The 22,360-nt window shown below is 42.7% G+C and overlaps 2 protein-coding genes across 6 annotated transcripts in view; both read right to left on the minus strand.

Annotated features, from left to right (window-relative positions):
* The window catches only part of LOC129855280 (oxysterol-binding protein-related protein 9-like), a 33,816-nt gene extending 20,565 nt beyond the window's left edge, over positions 1-13,251 (minus strand). The window contains exons 1-4 of one of the 4 annotated variants that reach the window (XM_055922770.1): positions 13,108-13,183; positions 10,595-10,812; positions 6,970-7,020; positions 5,287-5,365 (exon numbers count right to left, since the gene is read on the minus strand). In XM_055922770.1, the coding sequence (XP_055778745.1) occupies positions 5,287-5,365; positions 6,970-7,008 (118 nt within the window). In that variant the 5' untranslated portion in view covers positions 7,009-7,020; positions 10,595-10,812; positions 13,108-13,183. Of the gene's footprint in view, positions 1-4,694; positions 4,793-5,286; positions 5,366-6,969; positions 7,021-10,594; positions 10,813-13,107 lie in introns of those variants that run through there. The other 3 variants (XM_055922772.1, XM_055922769.1, XM_055922773.1) reach the window with 3 other exon arrangements.
* A 1,096-nt stretch (positions 13,252-14,347) lies between these two features.
* The window catches only part of LOC129855281 (tyrosine-protein kinase ABL2-like), a 40,152-nt gene continuing 32,139 nt past the window's right edge, over positions 14,348-22,360 (minus strand). For both annotated transcript variants that reach the window (XM_055922774.1, XM_055922775.1), the window contains exons 5-10: positions 22,088-22,172; positions 21,603-21,965; positions 21,338-21,490; positions 21,126-21,215; positions 20,502-20,684; positions 14,348-18,955 (exon numbers count right to left, since the gene is read on the minus strand). In XM_055922774.1, coding sequence (XP_055778749.1) covers positions 17,190-18,955; positions 20,502-20,684; positions 21,126-21,215; positions 21,338-21,490; positions 21,603-21,965; positions 22,088-22,172 — 2,640 coding nt within the window. In that variant the 3' untranslated portion in view covers positions 14,348-17,189. The remainder of the gene's footprint in view (positions 18,956-20,501; positions 20,685-21,125; positions 21,216-21,337; positions 21,491-21,602; positions 21,966-22,087; positions 22,173-22,360) is intronic.

The raw sequence follows: 22,360 nt of genomic DNA on the forward strand, positions 1-22,360 counted from the left end.
GTGGTTAGAGCATTGGGCCAGTAAACGAAAGGTTGTTAGATCAAATCCCCGCGCTGGCATCTGTCGCTCTGCCCCTGAACAAGGCTGTTAACCCACTGTTCCCTGGTAGGCCGTCATTGTAAATAAAAATTTGTTCTTAACTGACTTGCCTAGTTAAACCTAGTTTTTTAATCTTTATGTAACAAGTGGATTATTTTGCTCTTCAAAAAAACCTAGCCAGTTGGAGTATGTGTGTGTACTTTCCTTTGTACCACAGCACGGTAAAGCAACGCACTAGTTGAAAATATTGAAAGCATGCGGTACACACCGCAGCCTAGCGCGGCATCCAGAAGTCATTCAACGCACCATTGCCATTGAATGACTTCCCCCAGAACGCAAAAGGTTTGATGCAGCTGTTGAACATGAGGCATAAGAGTGCGGGCCAATGCCGCCTCACATGCTGACCAGACCGCACGCGCCATCACGCGCAAGTTGATATTGTCCCCCCACACCAGACGAGATCAGGACACACAGGTTGAAATATCAAAACAAACTCTGAACCAATTGTATTCATTTGGGGACAGGTCGAAAAGCATTAAACATTTATAGCAATTTAGATAGCTAGCTTGCCGTTGCTAGCTAATTTGTCCTGGGATATAAACATTGGGTTGTTATTTTACCTGAAATGCACAAGGTCCTCTACTCCTACAATTAATCCACAGATAAAAACGGTGAACCAAATTAGTTTCTCGTCATCTCTCCTCCTTCCTTCAGGCTTCTTTTTCTTCTTTGGACTTTATATGGCGGTTGGCAACCAACTTCACAGTGCATTACTACAACTGACTGTAGTGTGGACATCAGTTAATTTTTCAATCACCCACGTGGGTATATGTTCCTAAAAACCAATGAGAATATTTGAGAGGCAGAACTTGCAGCACGTTGAGTGTCACAAATAGAACTAAGTTCTATTTTAGCGCCCAGCTACACAGACACCCGCGAGCAGTGTAGGAGCAATGATTGAACAACATGTATACACTACGGTTCAAAAGTTTGGGGTCACTTAGAAATGTCCATTACAATTACATCAAATTGCTTAGAAATACAGTGTAGACATTGTTAATATTGTAAATGACCATTGTAGCTGGAAACGGCAGATTTTTAATGGAATATGTACATAGGCGTACAGAGGCCCATTATCAGCAATCATCACTCCTATGTTCCAACGGCACGTTGTATTAGCTAATCCAAGTTTATCATTTTAAAAGACTTATTGATCATTAGAAAACCCTTTTGCAATTATGTTAGCACAGATGAAAACGGTTGTTCTGATTAAAGAAGCAATAAAACTGGCCTTCTTTCGACTAGTTGAGGCTACTAATGTTTTCATTCATTTTTCTGAGTCATCCTATGATTCTGAATGATGGCTGTGGGAATTGAACAGGAGCTTGAGGGAGACGTTATGGGTCTGTGGGTTAATCTATCTAAATATGCCTATCAAGTTAAAGTTAAACAGTCCAAAATCTGAAAAGGAACATTGACACATTTTCATAAATGTTTGCTGCATTTCATAAACAAAAGAAACATTATCAACATAACAAATTGAGAATTGTTCTTTTTCTGATCACAATTAAGCAAAAAGCATTGCGAAAGCATGGAATTAAAAGAATATTTTTTTTAAAGGACAAAAACAACAATCATAATGGGCAATCCAGTATTTCATCACAGGAGGTGACTGGGGGCCTGGAGAAGTTTAATTGAGATGTAAAATACAGTGTACCCAGATGATTGATGGATAAGAGCTCAGGATGAAAGCCCAAAGCTTTTAAAGACATTAGAAGCAGCCAGGGCTCATGCCAGGCCCTCACCCCATTGCCTCAACACCCTCTCACCTCCATGTCTGTGCTAATTTAATTTAGGCTCACTTTGCTTAGCAAAACCTTTCTATAGATGCGTGTTTACCCCATAATAGCAATAGGGTCAATCTGCCGTGAGAATGGTGTAAAACAAGCAAAAATTATTGTGTGAAATACAGTATGTTGGTGTCACAGTGTCCAACCATTTAAAATTTTTTTTTTTTTTAAAAAGATGCTTGCTTGATTATTAGATTGAAAGAGCAATACTTTCTACTTGGTTGCATGGCATGTAAAGAGCTAATGAAGAATCTCCCTTCTACCTAAAGCTCTTTGTGTGACAGTGAGGGTGCATTGTTTGGTCAGTTCTACAACTATCTGTGACTTGCAAGCAAACACTGTACCATCCCTGTGTGATATTTACTGTGGATGACAAACATGGCCACTCCCAGCCAGCAGAGGGGATACACAGTCTGTCATAACACCAACCATCATTACTGGGGTCAGTCTTGAGCATGATATAGGCTACAGACATTGCTGATGAAGTGATAGCAACAGAAAATTAACAACAGTAGAAGATATTGAACACTTACAGAACTTGGAGACCAATAAAACAAATTGTTCTGTACAGCACTTCTCGTGGTTCCAATTTTCTTCATTTATATAATATGAACTCTTGGTGTGACTGTTTTACATAAATAACAATGGTGGCTTGAAGCCTAGGCTAGTCATAAACTTGTGCAGTCCCCCAGAGTTCAACACAGAGCCCAAACAGGCCATGACATGGCACTCACTCACTCACAACCCAATTAGGACCTAATGCTCCCCCTCTCCCCCAGAAGGTAGGTGGCTCCTCTGGATGAAAGCAAAGTTTATTATTATTAACTCCTGGGCCATTAGTACACAAAGAGGGCATTCTCCAGAGCACAACTTATTACTGACAGCCAGGCCCAGAGAGATAAATAGGCGGGGGGCGGTGGAGAGACCGGAGAGTCTTCAGCAAGGTGACAGCAGTCAGACAGACACACTGCTAGTGCCTAACAAACAGATGATTCCATTTCCTCTCTGGTTACGCACTATCACATTCCTAAAACACACCAATCAAAACTGCTCTGCTGCCTTCCTCCAAAGGATGTGAATCATATATTGTTCACCTCTTCTGCCTCCCCTATTTGGCTGAATGAATGGAATGTAGATGGTATTATGCACAGCAGTTTTTGGTAAACACCATAAAGGAGTATCTTGATTGAGAGAGAGGGGTTTGGAGTAAATCTCTGTGTGTGCTAATGACGGCATGTTCTTTTTAGGGAGAAAACAAAGAGTAAATGTTATTTCCTAGCTACAGACTGTGCTGAAGCAGACTGTGCTCTGCGGTCACTGTGCTGAGGTAGGAGCCTCTTGCAGAACAGGTAAGATGACAAGGCATCACAGCTCCATTCCAGTCACAGACCCTTTCTAACACACATTTACCGGAGTCATCCCCCCAGGTCACATACAGGTTAGCTATCCCCCAAGATAAGCTCAATACCTGGTCATACATCACTTTGCGTGTACACAGTGCTATAATCCATATACTGGGCAGAACTACTAGACCTCTTCTCTACAACAGGCAACCTGCTCGTCATGGGCTTGGCCATTGCATTCAGCAGTTTCCCAGGATAAGCATTTTTGTCTGTATGGGGGCCGGGTAAAGAGCTCTTTAGCACACGGGGAGGTGTGCTGTGTAAAGTGGGAGTTGAAAGGCTCTGATGCTCCGCCAGAAAAAGAGTGTGATGAATTATGGATGATCCTCGAAATAGAAATACAGAGCTTCTCTCTCTGCAGCCGTCATCTGTGGCCGCCCCATACCTCACCCATGCTCCACTCCAGTCCTCCTCTTCTGACACAGCCCGCCTGCCTGCCGCAGCACCACACCAGAACAAACGTGTGTAACATCAGCTGGATCCTGAGTAACGCATCTCCAACAGGAAACATCTGGGGGAGTAGCGCATATATCCTTTGTGTCCTTTTCAAGTGGAAATGAGTATGTCCTTGTGATAGAAATTGATTCCCATAGGCTTGGGTGACAGATGGGTTGTGAAATGGCCGTGAAGTTACCATCTTTTCCACGTAATCGTATAATAGCTTTTCAACTTGGAGGCATCATCTGGAGGAGCATCCTTGTTTCACTCCCCAGAGCTAGGAATCCAAAAGTCTTTCAAGGCTGCATTTTTTAAAGGGTGAACTCAGATGACATTTGGAGATACGCATAATAGCGCAAGTAGACCAAAAGACAAAATGAAAACTGGCTTAGTTATGACCATAGAATTAGGAATTAGAACTCAAACAACTTGACATATGAATTTCAAATTGAATCAGACATAACAATATCACAGAATTATGACGTCAGCCGACATAATCTTAATAAACAGGTGACCTGACAATGCACCTCTAAGAAACAATCATCCATAATACTGTTTCTTTAAACAATCAAGCCTTTTAAACATATTTTCTAAAAGTTAATAAAACATATGATACGTCTTCCACGTTAAACAACCGCAATAGAAAACACAGTAAATCAAAGAAAACGGTAAGCTACAAAAACCACCAACACAAATACGTAGGAAACGGCTACTACCACTGCTTCACCGAATCATGCCCTTCGACCTGCTAACAGAGGCCAGCATGCATACATCTCCTTACCCTTCCTTTTGTAGAACCACAGCATACAGTTTCGGAACATAGCAATGGGAGATGGCATGGAGGAGGTGGAGGTGGGCCCACCATGGATAACGTGCTGGTGGCGGTAGTGGTGGCTGTGGGGGGGGGGGGAGGGGTCGGGGGGGGGGAGGATGGGGTTGTGACAAGGTGGAGGAGGTTAGAGACCTGGAGAAGAGAGGTCCGCTTGGTGGACGGACGGTGCAGCTGCTGTCTGGGGGAAAGGGGTGGGGTGAGGGGTGTCTGGGAGAGGGGCCAGTCCTGTCTCTGTGAAGTGGCGGTGTTCAGGGTGGGGAGCGGCAGTGCAGATAGCTCGGCTTTTAGCTCAGCAGTATTCGTTTTATTCCCAGAGGCGGTAGAAAATGCAAGTAATCTTCCTAAAAAAAAGAGCCGCTTCTTTCCATTACAGAAGAATCTTGGTGTGGAATAAATCTTGCTTTAGCTCCTACCCATTTCACTTCTACTTTGCAAAGCTGCCAGATGCTGCTGATGAAAAAGGAAGGATCCACAGAGACGACGAGCCACTCAAATGCCTAGATGTGCGTGTCTGCTTTTGTTGACGCACCGATATAATAATCCTCCTTTTAAAAAGGCAGGAAGAGCGTATGAGAGAGAGATAGAAAACAAGCTACAAAGAGACCCTACACGCGAGCAGCCGGCCGTATGCAGCATTGACAGATATACTCCAAACGACATGGGAGTCAGCAGAGTGGGAGGTGAGGGAGAGGGGAGGAGGAGAAAAAAAAAACAAGAGACTCACCTTGAAAATGGAAAGTCTTCTGGTCCACAGTGATGGTGAATGTGCTGTCGTCCTCATCATCGATTCCTATTACAGCTCCCTGGGAAACCAAAAAGGAAGAGGAGGCAGTGAGACGTCACCATCCCCCTCTCCTGCTTACTATCAAAAACCCACCGAGGCATGGGATAATGAGGGAAAGAGGAGGGGGTGTCTGGGTGGAGGGAGAGATGCAGGAACAGGTATCGAACAGACAGACATTGGGGACCAGCTGCATGGAAAGAAAGAAAATCTCTGCAGAACTGTTTGTGGCACCTAGCAAAAGTATATCTCAAACCTGCTTGCTTGTCAAAACCAACCTTGAGGGAAAAAAAGGCATTTGCTTATCTTTTCATTAGGTAAAACATTTGATATAATTAACCACAAAGATGCATTAAGACTTTCCATGTACCGAGGGTGAGGTGTAGGCGTCCATTATCAGAGAACCACCACAGTATGTGATGACTCATCAAAAGACAATGCCCTGGCTGCTCGCTTCACACAGAGAGACAAAGGCACTGGTACAAAATGAGGAACGCGCTTTCAACTAGCGATGAGTGTAATTAGGCTAGAAATAATGTAACCTAGGTGTTAATACATGTGGTGTGCGTTTAGCGCTTGTGTGTCTGACGACAAGAAGAAAATTCCATCACGTCATAAGTAAATCCACTGTACTGTCCCAACTGTCTAAAGCTTGTACTAAGGAATAAATACTCAACTAGGCTAGTAATCAGTCAATGTATAGCACAATTCCATATTCAACAAGGCTATGCCTGCAAGTCAATCATTTTATGCTTGACACTTTTTAATAGTAGAGATTGGCTAAATCCCCAAACATTACAACACACAAAACTCTACGTAAAGTCAGATTTTGTACACGTATATGAATCTAGGAAAATGTTGCTCAGAGTAAGATATGTTCTCTTTACCTAAAATAACTAACATGTGAATGCTCATATACCTTCAAAATCAGCACAAAACAGATGAAAGTCATGAGAAAAAGTAAAAAAGTAAGTAAAAAAACAAAACAAAGACAACTACGCACATGATGATACTCACACGTTATACTCTTACCCTAAAATGGGATATTCAAAACATATGCATTTTTAATTGTGGGTACTGAATTCAAGATTGTATGTTTGCCCAATTCTCACCTCTACCCATAAAAGTATTAGAATAAAGAATTAAAATCCTACTTCATCTAGTCTTGATATAAAAATATACCAAACAGGTTGTTTCCCCCAAGACATTCCAATATATCAAACTATTTGTTTAAAAAGTAAAACCTCTGTTTGAGCTGAAGTTCAAAGTAGATATCTGAACACTATGCTACTAAATTATGTATAGTTAATTCCTTGAGGATAGAAAGAACAAAGGGCAAGTCAATGGGCCAGCTAGGATCCATTTTAGGAAACAAGAAATCCTATTTTGTTAGTGTCTATTGCAGGTATAAGTAATAAATCAAATGCTGCCATCTAGTGGCAATATTTCCACAAACTTCTGGAAGGTGCTGATATTAAATAGCCTTGTATTGTATAGCCAACGAACAACTACAACAGAACAGTATTAGGCTAGATAGGATAATATCTACTTGTTCAGCAGGTGCAAATTGTCCCTCTAAGCACATAGGCTAATGAGCATGATCAACAACCCAAACCAGTTCCTTACCCGGAGACGCACACAGCCTCTTCTAGAGCCACGCATCATCTTGTCCTTGGACTGAAAATGAACAAGAACAAAATAGGTTTCAATCACACATCACGCAAACTCCATTCACACACATTTCCACTCCAAGTTCACCAGTGAAAAGTTCCTGGAACATCATACATGTAGATAGCAAGCGAAGATTCTCTGGTAAAAATCCCTACAATACAGAATTGTGAGTGCTCTAGTATGGCATCTCATCTGCAAGTATGACACAGCTACAGTTTGACAGACTGGTCCCAGGTCTGTTTGTGCTCTTGCCAAGTCCATTGCTCATTGTCAAGCCAAATGTTTGGTATAACAATGATTGATAATGAGTTGACATGATAGCACAAAGACTGGCACTCCGGCTATAAATTACATACACTGTAACCAAAAGTGCCCCTACTACTGTTGTTCAGTGTAGGGTCACATTCAATTTGTTTAGTACCAGCAGATACAGCTAACTCCCAAAATAAAGAAAACACTTCATTATGAAGGATAAAATATATTGAAAGCAGGTGCTTCCACACAATTGTGGTTCCTGAGTTAAGAAACTAAAACATCCCATCATGCTTGGGGTCATGTACACTGAACAAAAATATAAACGCAACATGTAAAGTGTGGTCCCATGTTTCATGAGCTAAAATAAAAGATCCTAGAAATGTTCTATACACACAGAAAGATTATTTCTCTCAAATTCTGTGCACACACACTTGTTTACATCCCTTTTAGTGTGCATTTCTCCTTTGCCAAGACAATCCATCCACCTGACAGGTGTGGCATATCAAGAAGCTGTTTAAACAGCATTATCATTACACAGGTGCACCTTGTGCTGGTCACAATAAAATGCCACTAAAATGCGCAGTTGTGTCACACAACACTGCCACAGATGTCTCAAGTTGAGGGAGCGTGCAATTGGCATGCTGACTGCAGGAATGTCCACCAGAGCCGTTGCCAGAGAATTGAACGTCCATGTCCCTACCATAAGCCGACTCCAACGTAATTTTAGAGAACTTGGCAATACGTCCAACCGGCCTCACCACCGTTATGTGGGCGAGCAGTTTGCTGATGTCAATGTTGCAAACAGAGTGCCCCATGGTGGCAGTGGGGTTATGGTATGGGCAGGCATAAACTATGGACAACAAACACAATTGCATTTTATAGAGTCTACTGTAACTCAGTAAAGTCTTTGAAATTGTTGCATGTTGCGTTTATATTTCTTTTCAGTTTATAAAAATGTCCAGTTGCCCATTATTTAGTCTAAATCAAATCAAATGTATTTATATAGCCCTTCGTACATCAGCTGATATCTCAAAGTGCTGTACAGAAACCCAGCCTAAAACCCCAAACAGCAAGCAATGCAGGTGTAGAAACACGGTGGCTAGGAAAAACGCCCATGAAAGGCCAAAACCTAGGAAGAAACCTAGAGAGGAACCAGGCTATGAGGGGTGGCCAGTCCTCTTCTGGCTGTGCCGGGTGGAGATTTGAACATCTTGGCCATGTTCTGTTATAATGTTCATAAATGACCAGCATGGTCAAATAACAATACTCACAGTAGTTATCGAGGTCTACCAGTCTAGAAGAGATTTCGGTGACTTTGAAAGAGGGGTCTCAAAGGAGCATATAGGGTTTATAGGGTGTGTGTGTATGCCCCTCAGTCACCAGATCTCAACCCAATTGAACACTTATGGGAGATTCTGGAGCGGCGCCTGAGACAACGTTTTCCACCACCACAAAAATCGAATCAAATTGTATGTCACATGCTTCATAAAAAACAGGTGTAGACTAACAGTAAAACGCTTACTTACGGCCCTTCCCAACAATGCAGAAAGAAAAAAATAGAAATAGAAAATAATAACACGAATAATAAACACAATGAATAACGATAGCTATATACATTGGGTACCAGCAGCGTATGTGATCAGTCAAAAGAGTTAGCGCAAAAAGGGTCAATGCAGGTAGTTAAATAGTTAACCAAAAGCTTCCCGGTATAACTATTTAGCAGTCTTATGGCTTGGAGGTAGAAGCTGTTCAGAGTCCTGTTGGTTCCAGTCTTAAATGTTCCAGTCTTGGTGTGTCGGTACCGCTTGCCGTGCGGTAGCAGAGAAAACAGTCTATTACCAAATTATGGAATTTCTCGTGGAAGAACGGTGTCGCATGCCTCCAATAGTTTCAGGCATTTGTAGAATCTATGCCAAGGCGCATTGAAGCTGTTCTGGCGGCATGTTGTGGCCCAGTCACATCAGAAGCTAGCAGATTCATTACTTACCAACAACGGCTGCAAATTCAAATAAAACTACATCATGTTTTGAAGTTCTCTTTCCTTGCTTTGTCTAACACTATCAAGAACCTAGCAAATCGTTTTTGTAGGTCAGAGTGCAGTTTTTTATTTTGTTTCAAAGCACAAACATTTGTTATCCCGTTTCTCACACTGGCTTTTGCCACGGAGGGCGCAGGCTTGCCCCGGCAAGTCAGGGGGTTGCCTAGCAACACCTGCGTCGTCTGTATAGCGAGAAGCTAGCATTCTCGGTGAACCCTAGACGATGTCATGCGTGAAAAGCCCAGGAGGCCAGCAGTTTCTGAGATACTGCAACCAGCGCGCCTGGAACCAACGACGGTACCACGCTCAAAGTCGCTTAGGTCACTTGTTTTGCTCCTTCTACTGTTTAATCGAGCAGTAACTGAATGCCTCGATGTCTGTCTGCCTGCTTTATATAGCAAGACATGGCAATGTGACTCACTGTCTGTAGGAGCTAACCATTTTTGTGAACAGAGTAGCATACATTACAAACTGGCAATTTAGTATGTATGACCAAAGATTCTTGACTTAGTTATAATGCCTAAAGCATGAATCATAGTCTAAAGACGTTGAGGAGCGATAGTCTGGCGTTCCATTGTGACATAGATAGGCGGGAGGCCACCATCAGCAGGTAACTCACAGCGCGAACAATCACCTGCCCACAATTCCCAACCAACGCGTCTCTGTTATGGGTTCTCTATTAATTTGACAGTGGCGACATTTCTCCAGTCCCATCCCTTAGGTTTACCCATCAAAGTGGCAGGGTCAGGCTGTTGAAAATGGTAGAACAAATTGGCTTTAGGTTGTCAATGACGAAAAATAAATAACAGTGCCAACTTCGGCGGACTATGTAGCTTTATGAAGGGTGCAATCAATGATATAAGGTAGCTAAAAAAAACAAGAGGGATGGCAATGTTACTAGCCGACTACCACCCAATACTCTACTCTGCACTTTAGAGACTGCTAACCATTGAACACTGGTCACTTTAATAAATGTTTACATACCGTTTTACCCACTTCCAATATAACTACTGCTGTACACACTTTTCTATTCATATATTGTCTATATACTGTACCAGTCAAAAGTTTGGACACAGCTACTCATTCAAGGGTTTTTCTTATTTTGTACTATTTTCTACATTGTAGAATAATAGTGAAGACATCAAAACTATGAAATAACACATATGGAATCATGTAGTAACCAAAAAAAGTGTTAAACAAATCAAAATATATTTTATCTTTCAAAGTAGCCACCCTTTGCCTCGATGACAGCTTTGCCACTCTTGGCATTCTCTCAACCAGCTTCACCTGGAATGCTTTTCCAACAGTCTTGAAGGAGTTCCCACATTTCCTGAGCACTTGTTGGCTGCTTTTCCTTCACTCTGCGGTCCAACTCATCCCAAACCATTTCAATTGGGTTGAGGTCAGGGGATTGCGGAGGCCAGGTCATCTGATGCAGCACTCCATCACTCTCCTTCTTGGTCGAATGACCCTTACACAGCCTGGAGGTGAGTTGGGTCATTGTCCTGTTGAAAAACAAATGATAGTCCCACTAAGCCCAAACCAGATGGGACGGCGTATCGCTGCAGAATGCTGTGGAAGACATGCTGGTTAAGTGTGTCTTGAATTCTAAATAAATCACAGACAGTGTCATCAGAAAAGCACCCCCACACCTCCTCCATGCTTCACGGTGGGAACCACACATGTTTTTTCTTTCTCTTTTTTTAAATCTGTGTTTCCTGGCCCGTTTTTCTTCCATTTAAAGGGGTATCAACCAGATTCCTTTTCCAATGGCTTCCTCAGGCTGTGACAAGGCTTTAGACATAGTTTCAGGCTTTTATTTTGAAAAATTAGCGAGATTTTTCAAAACTAGTCAGGTGTCCTCTGATTATTAGTTCCTGCGCATGTTTAATAAATATTTTTTGTAATATTTTGCGCCCTGCAATTCAGCGGTTGTTTAGGAAAATGATCCTAAACAACCGAGGGGTAGCTAATCATTTTCTTTCTCTCTTTTATTGAGTAGGTTACGGTCCGGTTGAAATATTATCGATTATGTTTGTTAAAAACAACCTGAGGATTGATTATAAAAAACATTTGACATGTTTCTACGAACATTACGGATACTTTTTAGAATTTTCGCCGAACGGAAAGAGGCTTTGGTTTTCTGAATATAACGCGCAACCCAAATGGCGTTTTTTTGTTATAAAAGTAATATTTATCGAACAAAAAGAACATTTGTTGTTTAACTGGGAGTCTCGTGAGTGCAAACATCTCTAGCTTATCAAAGGTAAGTGGTTAATTTTATTGCTTTTCGGACTTTCGTGACCATGCTAATTTGGGGCTAGCTGTTGTAGCATTGATTGAGACACTCACAAAAGCTTGGATTGCTTTCGCTGCAAAGCATATTTTCAAAATCTGACACGATAGGTGGATTAACAACAAGCTAAGCTGTGTTTTGGTATATTTCACTTGTGATTGCATGATTACAAATATTTTCTGTAATATTTTGCGCCCTGCAATTCAGCGGTTGTTTAGGAAAATGATCCCGCTAAAGGAATCCGTAGCACAGAGAAGTTAATTGAAATTCATTCCTGGTGACTACCTCATGAAGATGGTTGAGAGAATGCCAACAGTGTGCAAAGCTGTCATCAAGGCAAAGGGTGGCTACTTTGAAGAATCTCAAATATATTTTGATTTGTTTAACACTTTTTTGGTTACTACATGATTCCATGTGTGTTATTTCATAGTTTTGATGTCTTCACTATTATTCTACAATGTGGAAAATAGTCAAAATAAAGAAAAACCCTGGAATTAGTAGGTGTGTCCAAACTTTGATACTGATACTGTATAACATATGACATTGTTTACTCCTATTTATTGATTTTGGGGGATTTGTGTATTGTTTTGTATTTTTCAGTATTACTGCACTGTTGGGAGCTAAAAACATGCATTTCACTGCATCTGCAATAACATCAGTAAAATATGTGTATGCGACCAATAAAATGTGATTTTTTGTCTGTAAACATTAACTTTTCCTCTGGTGACAGCAAACCAAAACGGTGAAGTCTACTATACATTCTTGTTACGCAGGCAGACTAAGCAGGGGAAAAAATCGTTCACTTGACTAGCTAGTTAACGTTAACTCAATGAACTGATTAACGCTAGATAACCTTGTCTCCTTCCTTTGCTGACATGAAAATAATTGTTCATGCTACGTTGCTTTAAATGTCTCGAAAAAAATTTACAGCGCTAACTGACAGCAAAACATGGACATGAAAAAGAGAGCTACCTATATAGAATATTTTGCAAAGCAACGAGGAAAGAACCCAGCTGCATCATTCCAGGAAGTATAGAAAATGCTGGAATTTCATTTGTTAGTTTCTCCTCCAGCATGGATAGGATTGGTCAATAACGGATATGTCCGCAAAGTCCCCGCCCTTTTCTGACAGCTGAGATTCCCAACTCCCGGCACTCATCACGCGTTCAAAACAACTGGGAACTCGGAAATCTCCGACTTGAGTGCGTTCTAGACAACTGGAACCTCTGGAAAAAACGAGTTCCGACTGAGAAAAATGGTTTTGAACGGTCATCTAACTCGGAATTCCAAGTCGAAAACTCGGGCATCTTTCTAGAGTTCCGACCTGAAGATCACGGACGTCATGATTTGACCTCGTTTTTTCTCCCCCGAGTTCCCAGTTGTCTTGAAAGCACCAACAGGGAGGCCGCTGTCCCTACTCGGTTTTGACAAGCTTTAGCAAATAATACTACCGGACCCGGGAGGTTATCGGCTTATTCATTATGAAGTACAATAAAATACGCACCGTGTAGTATGACAGTAAACCCGCATTGTAGTCCAAAACAAACCAGCGATACTGCCAACCTTTCATGACGTTAGTCCATTTGCTCAGCGGTCCCTCCATGATGGACGCCATCTTTACACTTGGCCAAGATTCTAGGGGAGGAGTCAGTATGGAGAAAAAACACGTCACGGGATGGCAAGATTTGACAGCATCCTTAACAGCTGACAGATTGTCAAACATTTGAAGTTATACTTTTGCTTTCTCATTTGTTGTTCCATAGGTGCACATGGTTATGACACTATAGGCCTATCTCTTCTTTTGGGTCATTACACCAGGTTGCAGTGCATTTATGATTTCAAATACATTGGACATGTTCAAAATGGCATAGCTCCCATACTATTTAGTAAGTACTGTATAATGAGTATGTGCATGGCCTTGTGGGCCCCTAGCATTAAGTATATGGGGTAGCATGCTTGAAGGAACAGGATGTCATAATGCAGTTGCTGGAGAATTTGATCAGTATCTGTTCGTTATCCATAAAATCTTTCCAGATTTTATTTTATAATCCAGAAGAACACATTTGCAAAATGGGGGGGGCTAACAGATAAAAACTATACCAAATACAGTAGTATATTTGAAATATTTAATATTATTATAAAGTTCATACTCACATAGTTTGCAAGTATTTAGCATGTAGTACCCCGGTTCAGAACACATCCGTTGTATGCCTTCTGAGTATTTAAACATGGCCATTTAACTCAGACACCCTTCCTCCACTAAAATGATTACTGATAACATAATACACTGTTTATTGAAGCAAAATTAGAAAGGTATGTAGGCTGTCATTATAAATAAGAATTTGTTCTTCACTGACTTGCCTAGTTAAATAAAAGGTTAAATAACATTTTAAAAATGTTAAGGATGTATGAAGGTTGCATTAAAACATTTCAGATGACAGTTCCAGGAGCAGATGTGATGTAATCTAATGCCTGGGTCAGGATGTGTCTTAAATTATGAAACGTTTGTATCACATATCACAAAATTATGCAACCCCTAACTGCCCCTGGCTATCATCGTGTTTCAATCAATATCATTATTTTCCTCCCATCAATTATATTCTATTTACAGTAAATGAATCACAGGTCAATTAATCAGATGAAATAAATCTAACACAAGGAAAGGATTGAGCTGGTGACTTGAGGTTGCGTTCTTGATTTATCTTTAGAATTTTCCCAAATCAAAAAGATAAATGGACCTTAGAAATGTTCAACATTTTATTATTTACATCAAATTTAACACTGCTAGGGAGAACTTCACAGTTATATACTATGTGAGCTTTAAATTAAAAACAAAAAGTTAATATTAACCTCTGCCATTTTTATCCCTGTTAAATTCACATTTTCAAAATGAAGTGTATTCCATTCTCATTGCACTCATAGAACTGAAGAGGAAGTGGCCTTTGGTATATGATGTGCACATACAATTTCTTCAGCACTGTCCAGATCAAACAGAAAAGTTGCAGGATCCAAAACATTATTTACAAAATAAATACAGCAACAACAAATAAAGGACATACAGCTTAATCATAAAGACAAACTGGGCAGAAATGATTTGAAGAGCACTTCAACCAAAATGAAATACATTTTTTGCAAAATTGCAATCATTGCAAACTAATTCTCCTAGCGTGACAAGCCTTGTTCATTACACTCTTGCTCCAACATTAAATTAGAGACAATCACAAGTCTATGGGATACTCGTCTCACTAGTGCAGTTTGGCAATAAAGCAGAACAAAGACGATCGAAGCATAAATAAGCAAGGGTGACAGGCAAAATAATGGAAGGCCAAATTGGTAATCAGTCATTAAGAATTTCACAGACAGCAAGTGGAGGATGCAGAGAGTTTAATAGTTCAGATCCTTAATACTACAGAGCAGCTTTGGGGAAGTGCACCAGAGACTCGTGTTTGTGTAGTTTGTTGGAAATAAAACACTTATTGTGCAACTGTCAGAGACAGAATTATGTGGGATCACAAGTATGGACCACTATCAGACCAAGAACAAGCTGTATTTGACCAACAGTCCATCTATTATAATATAGGAGACAAATTGCACATTTTATTTTCAAGTTTGAGTCTTAAATTTACTCCCAGTAATATAAATGTATGTTGTAGTTATATTTATACTTGGCTACAATCTCATGGCGAAATGTGTCATCTGATAACCAAAGCACAAGATATTTACAATTACACATCGCTGTATATCCATTTCTTGACTTAGTAGTGCACTATACATACAATATATTTCACAAAAGGCACCATGAATAATTGGAAAAACACTGCTGTATCCAGTAGCAAGAAAATAAAAACAAATACCTCATTATTTAATTTGGAACCTCACAGTGTAAAGAAACAATTAGTTTCATGACATCCTATTAGTCAAGACGACATTTGAATGAACAGAGAGACACTGAAGCTCATCTGCTGGATTAAATAGGTGGTGTACCCCAAAACAGACATGGAATGAACTGTGAAAAATATTGGGTGTCATAAACGGTACTATTAGAGTTTATACTAAGACGAAATGCAATATAGCAATCGATGTCTACTACTTCATAGGCTTTATCCAGTGTACACCAAGGGTTCCAACATCTCAAGTGGGCATTAGGGGAATTTTCAGTCGAGGGACACTCCGTTATAAACAAGCTTTTTTTGTTTTGATTGCTTGATTCATTAGCCAAATTATTCTAGAGAAAGGATTGCAGGCACGGGTGAGACTTGCTATTTGTGCACAATACAACAAACAGGATGAAATGACTTCCAACAATATGAAATGGAAATGTTTGCGTAGAGATGATCAAAAAGCATCTAAAAGGGATATTAGTCATCTTCACTCATTTGTGGCCCCAAAGTGCTCATCGAAAACAGAATACCGATGTCGGTATTGAAATGACCAGAGAAGTTTGACAGATTAAACACCTCATCTTTTCAAAGGAATAAGATCACAAAACTCTGACAAATGTTGGAACGTACACCTTCATAATCAAAGAAGGAAAAAAAGACATTCGTTTTGCAGATGTTCAGATGGGGTTGGGGGCCTCAGTCCTGCAATAAACTTCCTACGAATGTTTCTTTTCATAGTCAAATACTTATCCAAGCAAAAGTGACCTTGAACCTTTTCCTGGATATAAAGTTTTTAAAATAGGTCTGTGCTTTTAATAAAAAACAATAATTAATTTAAATTCAAGTTCATACATAAAGACATTCTAAAGTTAAAACCAAATAATGTACAAATAAATCACTCATTTTCTGGAGATTAGTATTTTGTCAGGGAGTGGCTGTGTTTGCAGATTTTCAATCATTTAACAATCTATAGGCACTGAGGGAAAGGGCCACAGGAAATACTGCCCCAAACCACCTTCCCATGTGTTACCTTGCGCTTTCCTCACTTCTCATTAGCTCCGAACATTTAGATACATGTGCAAGGGAATTTGGAAATAAATATTAAAATGCTTACATTTTCCATTCCGATTTTAAGTGAGCATTTTCCTGAAATACTCAAACCAAATCAAATGGCAGAGGGTAGACCTGATTAAGTGGAACACACTTCCATTTTCCAGGTGACAATAGTTTTGAACAGTGACTTCCTGTCACAGGAACTCATAGTTGCCAGGATCATAAACCAAAGATAGTAAACTTTAGCCAAGAAACAAAGTGGAGAATAATTATGGCTATGATGACTATGACACATACGCAAACTGACTTTGTTCTTTATCAACACTCTGGGACTGAATACATAAATGATATACTCCACATTCGATTAAAAGAAAGGCCTTAAAACCAGATGGAAAAGTTTGAACTTGGGGCAAAACAGTTACTTGGTGTAAATTGAACCATATCTAGTTTGGTATCAACAATGTTTATGTACAAAGGTTAGAACAGTGTTCTCCCCTGGCATTTTTGAGAAAGAGTCAACTGTAAACAATAAGAGATCCAATTTAGTGATTTTCTGAGGTACTTCTGAGATTGTTCTCTGTCCCCAAAATGTTAATACAACCAGAAACATAAAAAAGGGAATACAAAGAAATGTTTTGACAGGGTCCGATGGCTATCTCTGAACCACATCACTGATTTCTTTGATGCAGATGTGTAAGTTGTCCAGAGCAGGGCTTGGTCCTGGGCCACTGAATGCCCCTCCAATTCCAGAGGAGGACGATGCCCGCAGCTCCTGCAGACTCAGCTCTAATTTGCCCACGGCCTCCCGGAAGGCAAACTTGTTCCGCATCTGTGGGATGCAGTCCACGTAGCCTGAGCAGTAGTCTAGCAGCTGGTGGCCAGCATCTAAGACCTGGCTGCTGGAGGAGGGCTCAGGGCTGCTGTGGAGGGCACCTCTCAGGCACTCGGCACACTCCAGCAAAGCCTCCTTACTGATCTTCTCCGGTTGAACCCTCTCAGCCTGCTGTCGAGTCCGACGCAGAGGCTTAGAGCCACCAGAGGGGGCTGTGGAAGAAGCAGTGTTTGTGGCACCGTTGGCCATCTTAGTGGGGGTTGTGTTAATGTTGTTGGCAGAGGAAAAAGAGGAGGCTGAAGTTGGTGGAGGCACTTGTGGTGGTGGCACTGATGGTCTCCCGGTTCCCACTTCCCTTGCTCGTCCCGGCCTTTTCACCCCATCACCGTTGATCTCCACAGCCCCTACGACCTGCTCCTCCCCATCCCCGCTGTAGGAGTGCCCAATGAGGCGCAGAGTTGGAGGGGGAGGGGGAGCACATTTGGGTTTGACCAGTCGTGGTCGGTCCCGGTCCGCCTGGTGTTCCGATAGCAGTTTGAAGCGGTTCCCCTGAGAGTCCATCCCCATCAGGTGCACATCGGCTGGGCTATGCTTGAGTGTAGGCGAGATCAGCACAGGAACCTTGTGGTTGTGTGGAGCTGCCGACAGGCCTGATCCCACTGTTTTGGAGGGGGACGTCCATCCCTGTCGGTCCTGTCCTCCTGCCTCCTGACCCTCCCTACACCGTAGAGCCCCCGAGTGACAATCCAAATCGGCCTCACTCCCAACCCCAGGTGCCCTCACCCCCCCAGAGCACCCCCCCACCCCTCGGGGAAGCAGCTTGGCTTTAGGCCGGTCCCTGATCTGAGCTGTGCCCTCATCCATCTTACGAAGAAGGGTCTCAGAGGTGTGTGCTGCCCCGTTCTCAGGCTGCGAGGTGGTGGAGGAGGTGCGCTCTAGAGGAGGTTTACTGCGGTTTCTGGGTAAAGTCAGAGCCATCCTTTCCAGGTCAGGCAGCCCTGCAGTCATGGAGGAGGTGGAGTTGGATCTGGGGAATGGTTTGGTCCCCCCACCCCCCTCTTCAGTCCCAGTGGACTTGCCAGTCCGTAGCCCTAAGGTCTTTTTGATGAGGCGAGGGGTGAAGAAACCTGCCAGGCCTGCCCAGCTGCTGCTACTACTACTGCCCACCTGCAAGGGCGGGGCTCCAGAGGTGTGGTTGGCAAAGGACTTTTGTCCAAAAGTGGCCCCACAGCAGCGTGACTGGACGTGGTTCCCCTCTCCATGGGACGGTGAGAAGCCCAGGCCGTCCGCCTGGGGAAGGGGAGGGGCGCTGAAGCCAGCCGTGGGCTCATACTTCTTGTGAGGCTGGGTCTCCATCTCTCGGAACGAGCTGCTCCTCTTGGGCGGCATGGGCAGGCTCTGCTGCAGCTGGGATGGAGACTTCTTCTTCATGAAGGAGCTGAAGAAGCCAGCCTTGCGGTCCCGTGTGAACATGGTCTCCTGGGAGTCCTCCAAGAGGCTGCTGGGGGATTTGTCCCTCTGTTTCCGAGGCAGAGCAGGAGAGCTGCCCGCCCGGCCATCCCCTGCCAACAGAGTGGCTGCCAGACCTGCAGAGAACAGAGGATATGGAATTAAACAGGTACCAGAGCTGTGGTCTCTTTTATCAACACTAATAACACCATTATTCAACGTCAATCTGCATTAGCGCCAAAAGGGTGAATCTCATAGGCTGGCTGCCATTTGCTTTGACAACAGGCATATTCTCTCTTCAGAGCCATTCCTGCTTCAATAACTTTGTGGTGCCACCTTGTACTAGGGATGTGAAGCTGCTCTATACGTGTAATAGATGCGCGCCACAGTGAGCCACGCAGCGGAGTCAGCATGACAGGAAGTCACCACCCTTTCGTCACCACCACTCAAGCTTCCTCATCCCAGACTTATCTTAGGGATGCATTGTCGAGAAGGAAACCTGCAATTAAGCATTTCTTTTGACGGTGTATACCATGAGTATCCCATACATATGAGTAATACAACTTGAAATTATGCAGTGTTTGCTATTGTGTGTTCACTGATCAATCATACTGGTAGTGGAGAAGTATCATGGGGAGGATTAAATGGTGTGAAAAAGAAGTGCGAGTATAAGGACTGACGGGAACATAGATTGCACTAGGTTTTTCCACATGAACACAACATGCAATAAAACAATTTATTGTCACTTGATTGCACATAAAACAAGACAGACAACATTTCAAAAACCATACAAAATACTCTTGTGGGTCAGCCAATTTTAATTCAGGTATTGGTACATATGCAGTCATTCTTGGTGATTGTTAGTTGTGGGTGTTATATGTGAGTTGTGTGTGAAGGATGCAACAGGGAGAGACAAGAGGATTAGAATTCAATACCCTCGATCATTATTTTAATATAAATGAAAGATGAGTGACAAACATGAACACAGAGGAGTACAAAACAGGTATTTTTTACCCAGCCTTGTCTAATCATGTCAGGGAAGAAGATTTGATGGAGATGTGGTTTATAATGTCATGCAGATCTTCAATAGTGAATTGTATATGGGAGAGGATTGAGAACGCATTTAATCTAAACCCTGCATCTGGTATTTGGCCAAAGGCAATGCTTTAAAGGCCCAGTGCAGTCAAAAACATGATTTAGCTGTGTTTTATATACATTTCCACACTATCAGTTTTGAATAATACTCTGACAATAACAGCTAGTTTTCCCCTCCCCACTCAGACCACTCCCAGACAATCCTAACAAAATTGTTGCTTGAGAAATTGCTCTTGGCTAAGAAGCTATTTTTGTATCCTTTTGACAATTTTTTCATAGTAAGGTACTTAATTTTTACCCAGAAATGATTTGCATTGGACCTTTAAGTGTTGTGGTTGGATATAGCAACAGTCCCCACTGCATATTATCCATGAGGCTAGATAAGTGACATTACAGTAATTCTTTAAAAATTATGAGGGAAAGCTCTATATATGACGCTAAAGGAGGTGTGTTGTGATTGTGTAATGACACTGAGATAAGATGGTGCGTTTAGGGGATGGGTAAGGTGATCCAGTGATGTTCAGTCTGCCAGGTACACAGCAGCCATTCTCCTCAGCCTGCGGGCATGGAGGCGGGCAAGGCGGGTACCTGATGGGCCGTGTGTGTTGGGCTCCTGCCTGCCATCCAAACCCCCCTCGATGTTCTCCTTGTTCTCCGCGTGTATCTTGAGAGTGCGCGACTTCGAGGGCAGCAGTGGCATGTCGTGGCTGAAGGGGTGTGGTGACGGGGCATGGCCAGAGGCGGCAGTCTTACACAGCTCCTCTGCTACCTCTGCAGAGAAAGAGAGGGAGCCACGGGAGGAAAGGAATGCTTAATTAAGTGAACCTTTACATATTGATCGTTATACACATTGATTCCCTTGCTAGAAATAGTAGTACTGCATTTACTGGAATAACTGCAGAAACCAATGCTTAGAGTTTATAGTGCTTCTCTGAAAGCCCTGCATTCTCCCTGTACTCCCCTCAGCTCAGCATGCCCTTTCCTCACTCAGATATCATCCTCCGTCTCTCCCAGAGGTACCAGGCATGCTGTACCACTATGAAAAGGCCCTACAGATATGTTAACGCACCATTAAGAGCCATTCCCGCTCTAATATCCACAAATGTATGCTCTCTAGTGCCACAACCGACAGGATTGAATGGAGTCAGGCAGCAGAGCTAAATGCCTTGTTTAAGCCTTAAGGGTAGTAATGTGACTATGTCGTACAAGTACCTTCGGAGATGCTGGAATCGTGGAACATTGTCTCAAAGGCCTGGTGGGTCTCGGCAAACGAAGGTCGGTCCAACGGGCTCCATTGCCAGCCTGACATCAAACCAAAATAAAAGGTCAATATAGGTTACATAGCTATAAGTGAATGGATGATAGTGTGAGGGACTGTGTGTTGGTGGGACATTGTGTGTACTCAGTGCAGTGCTCATACTCACAAGCCCTCATCAGCTCGTGGACTTTAGGTGGACAGCCCTCTGGCTGCTCCATGCGGTAGCCCTTCTCCAGCAGGTCGTATACCTGAGACAGGTCGATCCCTGGGTACGGAGACATACCGTACGTCGCTATCTCCCACAGCAGCACACCGAAAGCTGAGGGACGAGAAACAGTCATAGGATGAGAAGAACGCTCACACTGATGTTGACTGATTTAGTACATGTAAAGGTGAAAAGGAGAGTGCTTGAAAATCTGGTTCTGACTCACCCCACACATCAGACTTGATAGAGAAGGTGTTGTAGGCCAGGCTTTCCGGGGCGGTCCACTTGATGGGGAACTTGGCTCCGGCGTGTGCTGTGTAAGTGTCCCCAGTCATCAGCCTGCTCAGCCCAAAGTCAGCCACCTTCACCACGCTGTTCTCCCCCACCAGACAGTTCCTGGCCGCCAGGTCCCGGTGGATGAAGTTCTTCTTCTCCAGGTACTCCATGGCAGAGGAGATCTGTGTGGCCATGTAGAGCAGCACCACTGCGTTCACCTCCTCCCGGTCACACTCCCTCAGGTAGTCCAGCAGGTTGCCATGGGGCATGTACTCTGTCACGATGTAGAAGGGAGGCTCCAAAGTACACACACCTGGACAGAGGCAAGCCAACTGAGGTTAGACGTAATTACGCATCAAGAGCCTAGAACCCCAACAGCTGATAGAAATGCCATGTGCTGTTACTAAGTGGAGCTGAACTGTGAGCAGCACTGACCTAGCAGCTGCACCAGGTTGGGATGTTTCACCTCCTTCATGACTGCTGCCTCTTTCAGGAACTCCTCCACCTCCATGGTGTCCTCCTGGAAGATAAACAAGCAGAAAGGTCAATATTCACTGGATTTATTCAATATCTTAGTACCAGGAAACCAAGGTGAACAAAACAAGTTAAACTGTGATGAAACATTTCTCCAACAGTAGTCATTGCCGCCATTGAGTTTCAGTTTGGTGTAATACAACATTCCACCATTAGGTGGTGACCAACTACCAC

This window comes from Salvelinus fontinalis, chromosome 5 (assembly GCF_029448725.1).
Source record: "Salvelinus fontinalis isolate EN_2023a chromosome 5, ASM2944872v1, whole genome shotgun sequence".
NCBI classification, from domain to species: domain Eukaryota; kingdom Metazoa; phylum Chordata; class Actinopteri; order Salmoniformes; family Salmonidae; genus Salvelinus; species Salvelinus fontinalis.